The sequence below is a fragment of the Anneissia japonica genome, unplaced genomic scaffold, assembly GCF_011630105.1.
Source record: "Anneissia japonica isolate Jap-2015-1 unplaced genomic scaffold, ASM1163010v1 scaffold287857_len828801_cov194, whole genome shotgun sequence".
Lineage (NCBI taxonomy): Eukaryota > Metazoa > Echinodermata > Crinoidea > Comatulida > Comatulidae > Anneissia > Anneissia japonica.
Genome location: NW_022738478.1, coordinates 581,222 through 586,385, shown reverse-complemented (window position 1 = coordinate 586,385; position 5,164 = coordinate 581,222). Strand labels below are relative to the sequence as shown.

Sequence of the window (5,164 nt, the reverse complement as noted above, 5' to 3'; positions counted from 1 at the left end):
TTATAATGGTGATAATGATGATGATAGCATTGGGGTAACGATGATGATGATGATGATGAAGATAATAGGAGGATGATGTTAATTAGAATGATTATGACCATTATAATGGTGATAATGATGATGATAGCATTGGGGTAACGATGATGATGATGATGATGAAGATAATAGGAGGATGATGTTAATTAGAATGATTATGACCATTATAATGGTGATAATGATGATGATAGCATTGGGGTAACGATGATGATGATGATGATGAAGATAATAGGAGGATGATGTTAATTAGAATGATTATGACCATTATAATGGTGATAATGATGATGATAGCATTGGGGTAACGATGATGATGATGATGATGAAGATAATAGGAGGATGATGTTAATTAGAATGATTATGACCATTATAATGGTGATAATGATGATGATAGCATTGGGGTAACGATGATGATGATGATGATGAAGATAATAGGAGGATGATGTTAATTAGAATGATTATGACCATTATAATGGTGATAATGATGATGATAGCATTGGGGTAACGATGATGATGATGATGATGAAGATAATAGGAGGATGATGTTAATTAGAATGATTATGACCATTATAATGGTGATAATGATGATGATAGCATTGGGGTAACGATGATGATGATGATGATGAAGATAATAGGAGGATGATGTTAATTAGAATGATTATGACCATTATAATGGTGATAATGATGATGATGGCATTGGGAGTAACGATGATGATGATGAAGATAATAGGAGGATGATGTTAATTAGAATGATTATGACCATTATAATGGTGATAATGATGATGATGGCATTGGGAGTAACGATGATGATGATGAAGATAATAGGAGGATGATGTTAATTAGAATGATTATGACCATTATAATGGTGATAATGATGATGATGGCATTGGGAGTAACGATGATGATGATGAAGATAATAGGAGGATGATGTTAATTAGAATGATTATGACCATTATAATGGTGATAATGATGATGATGGCATTGGGAGTAACGATGATGATGATGAAGATAATAGGAGGATGATGTTAATTAGAATGATTATGACCATTATAATGGTGATAATGATGATGATGGCATTGGGAGTAACGATGATGATGATGAAGATAATAGGAGGATGATGTTAATTAGAATGATTATGACCATTATAATGGTGATAATGATGATGATGGCATTGGGAGTAACGATGATGATGATGAAGATAATAGGAGGATGATGTTAATTAGAATGATTATGACAATTATAATGGTGATAATGATGATGATGGCATTGGGAGTAATGATGATGATGATGAGGATGGTGTTGATTAGAATGATTATGACAATTATAATGGCGATAATGATGATGATAGCATTGGGGTAACGATGATGATCATGAGGAGGATAATAGGAGGATGATGTTAATTAGAATGATTATGACAATTATAATGGTGATAATGATGATGATGGCATTGGGAGTAACGATGATGATGATGAAGATAATAGGATGATGTTAATTAGAATGATTATGACAATTATAATGGTGATAATGATGATGATGGCATTGGGGTAACGATGATGATGATGATGATAATAGGAGGATGATGTTAATTAGAATGATTATGACAATTATAATGGTGATAATGATGATGATGGCATTGGGAGTAATGATGATGATGATGAGGATGGTGTTGATTAGAATGATTATGGCAATTATAATGGTGATAATGATGATGATAGCATTGGGGGTAACGATGATGATGATGAAGATAATAGGAGGATGATGTTAATTAGAATGATTATGACAATTATAATGGTGATAATGATGATGATAGCATTGGGGTAACGATGATGATCATGAGGAGGATAATAGGATGATGTTAATTAGAATGATTATGACAATTATAATGGTGATAATGATGATGATAGCATTGGGGTAACGATGATGATGATGATGATGAAGATAATAGGAGGATGATGTTAATTAGAATGATTATGACAATTATAATGGTGATAATGATGATGATAGCATTGGGGGTAACGATGATGATCATGAGGAGGATAATAGGATGATGTTAATTAGAATGATTATGACAATTATAATGGTGATAATGATGATGATAGCATTGGGGTAACGATGATGATGATGATGAAGATAATAGGAGGATGATGTTAATTAGAATGATTATGACAATTATAATGGTGATAATGATGATGATAGCATTGGGGGTAACGATGATGATCATGAGGAGGATAATAGGATGATGTTAATTAGAATGATTATGACAATTATAATGGTGATAATGATGATGATAGCATTGGGGGTAACGATGATGATGATGATGATAATAGGAGGATGATGTTAATTAGAATGATTATGACAATTATAATGGTGATAATGATGATGATAGCATTGGGGTAACGATGATGATGATGAGGATGGTGTTGATTAGAATGATTATGACAATTATAATACTGATAATGATGATGATGGCATTGAGGTTAATGATACTGGTGATGATGATGGTAATGATGAAGATTATGATGATAATAATTATGATGATTGCAATAAGGATAATGATGAGGGTAATGATGATGATGATGATTATGAGGAGGAGGATGAAGTTGACTAGGATGATGATGAAAATTATCATGAGGGCAATAAAGGTGATAATGATGATAAAAAAAATAATTTTAAAAAATGCAGAGGACAATGTCAATCTTAAAATATTAAATTAAAAAAAATAATATATTCTTTTTATGGACTGTCTTTATTTTCATTGTAATTATTGTGTAGAACCATTGTTAAAAACATGTATGAACATCTGCCTGAAAATATATCCAGGGTAAAAAGAAATAAAATACAGTACAATATTTTATGATGCTAACTAAATAACAAGACATTGGTAGAGCATCATAACCAATAATAGTATAGTAAGATATCCACATAAAAAATGGTTTTACACATTCTTGCTTTATTTTTTCTTCTTTTATATTTTCTTTTTAGTACTTACCATTTTCACCATTTTCACAGTTGGTACCACTGTACCCAGGAGCACAAGTGCAGGTGTACTGACGGAGTCCATCCACACAGGTGGCGCCGTTCTCACAGGGTGAATTAAAACAGTCATCACCATCTAGACAGGATAAAAAAATTAATAACAGCAATTATTACAGGTTAGCTATAGCTTTGCATATATTATTAGCTTTAAATTGAAAATTTAAACAGAAAAAAAAATATCACTAATTAATAGGTATATAAAAATTAAATGGCTATTGCTTTGACATGCCACACATTAATGTATTAAGCTATAGGAGTAGGCAGGGGAGTGTGGGCCTCCCCCACCCACATGGTAGTAAATTAGTTCCACAGGTTAAAATACAAAAATGACCATTAAGTTTTTATTGCAATAGGGAATTAGTTTCACATTCTCAATTTTCACAGCCCAGGCTTTTTTGCAGCCCCCCACACCCAGGTCAAAACTAGACTATGCCCCTGTAAGCGATATTGAAGTACAAAGCCAACTCCACAAATCAACACCTCATATTTTTATAAAAATCATTGTATAAATAAAACTTTTTTTACATACTCAGTTATAACTAGCTGGCAATCCATTTTTAAGAACTACTGTAGTAAAAAAATAGTTGTAAAGTAGTGGAAACTGGCTTACAATGCACCCCATAAATTCAAAATCCTCTAATTTTGAGACCCCTCTAATTGGAGACCAAAAGCAGAGACCACCCCAAATGCTTTTACTGTACCTGCACTATAAGTAAAGCTCCAGCCCGGTCTGTGAATTGTGCGGTCTGTACTAAATTCCAACCAAAGTTGATTGGCATTATATGTATAAGTAAGCACTGTGAGGTTACCCGTCAGCTGATTAACTTGTGATATCCCTGATGTAGGACCGGTGCCAATCAGTAAAACATCTTTTAACAGTTCTGTATCAAAGCTAGTGAAGGTCAATTCAATGGTATTGCCTCCATGTATCCGTATTAGGTACAGACAACGTTCTCTGTTGTTGTAATTGTTCGGGTAATTTGGGCTGCTTACGGTTCCCGTCAAACTGTAGTGATAAGTGCCACAAGCATAACCAGCTGTTAAAAAAGGTTTAAAAATATGGTTACAATATTTATTTGAATAATAATGGAAAATTTGTTTTACATTTTTAATTGTTTTCAGTAGCGTCAAGCAGAAATAAATATTTTATAAATATTATTATGGACTATCTATATATTAAAGCATTAATATTTTATGGTCAAACTTTCAGATGGAGAGTTCATTAACAGGCAAAATTCACCTATATGTAAATTAGGTATTTTATATACTGGCCAAGTATAAAATTTCACCTGTAAGTAAATGGAGAACAATAGGCTACACAATATTGGGATTCGGTTAAGAAAGCTCGTAAGAACAGTAATATAAAATGTGACACAATTGATGGTGCTAAGGGAGAAACCAATATTTGTAAAATGTGGCGTGAACACTATTGTAACCTATTTAATTGTGTGGACAACGTTTTCCATAAAGATACGGTGAATAGTGTACTGGACACACACTGTAATGATGAATGTATTGTTACACCTATTATGGATAATAAACGTATTGACAAACTCCCACTTGGTAAAGCTTCAGGTTTAGATGGTCTTACGGCCGAACATTTTAAATATGCTTCATACAAAGTAAACATTCTCTTAAGTATATGTTTTAATCCTATGATCCATCATGGTTGCGTACCTGATGGTTTAACTGAAGTTGTACTTGTACCTATTGTTAAAAGCAAAGCTGGTGATAACCAGAGCCTTGCAGGCGTCAACGTTCCTATGCATGATACACGACTTTTAGAAGTATACGTATATATATATATATATACACATATACGTATATATATATATATATTCATATATATACATTTATATATATTTTTACATATATATATATATATTTATATATATATACATACATATATATTGATATATATATACATATACGTATATATATATATACATATGTATGTATATATATATATGTTTATGTGTGTGTATATATACTTATATATAAGTGTACATTATGTATAAGTATATAAGAATATAAGTGTATATATATAAGTATATATAGACCTATATAAGTATATATGTAAGTATGTGTATATATA

At 31.6% G+C, this 5,164-nt stretch overlaps 1 protein-coding gene across 4 annotated transcripts in view; it reads right to left on the bottom strand.

Annotated features, from left to right (window-relative positions):
- The window catches only part of LOC117117558 (neurogenic locus notch homolog protein 1-like), a 51,157-nt gene that overhangs the window by 29,167 nt on the left and 16,826 nt on the right, over positions 1-5,164 (bottom strand). For all 4 annotated transcript variants that reach the window (XM_033261891.1, XM_033261893.1, XM_033261892.1 and 1 more), the window contains exons 3-4: positions 3,771-4,106; positions 3,032-3,145 (exon numbers count right to left, since the gene is read on the bottom strand). In XM_033261891.1, the coding sequence (XP_033117782.1) occupies positions 3,032-3,145; positions 3,771-4,106 (450 nt within the window). The remainder of the gene's footprint in view (positions 1-3,031; positions 3,146-3,770; positions 4,107-5,164) is intronic.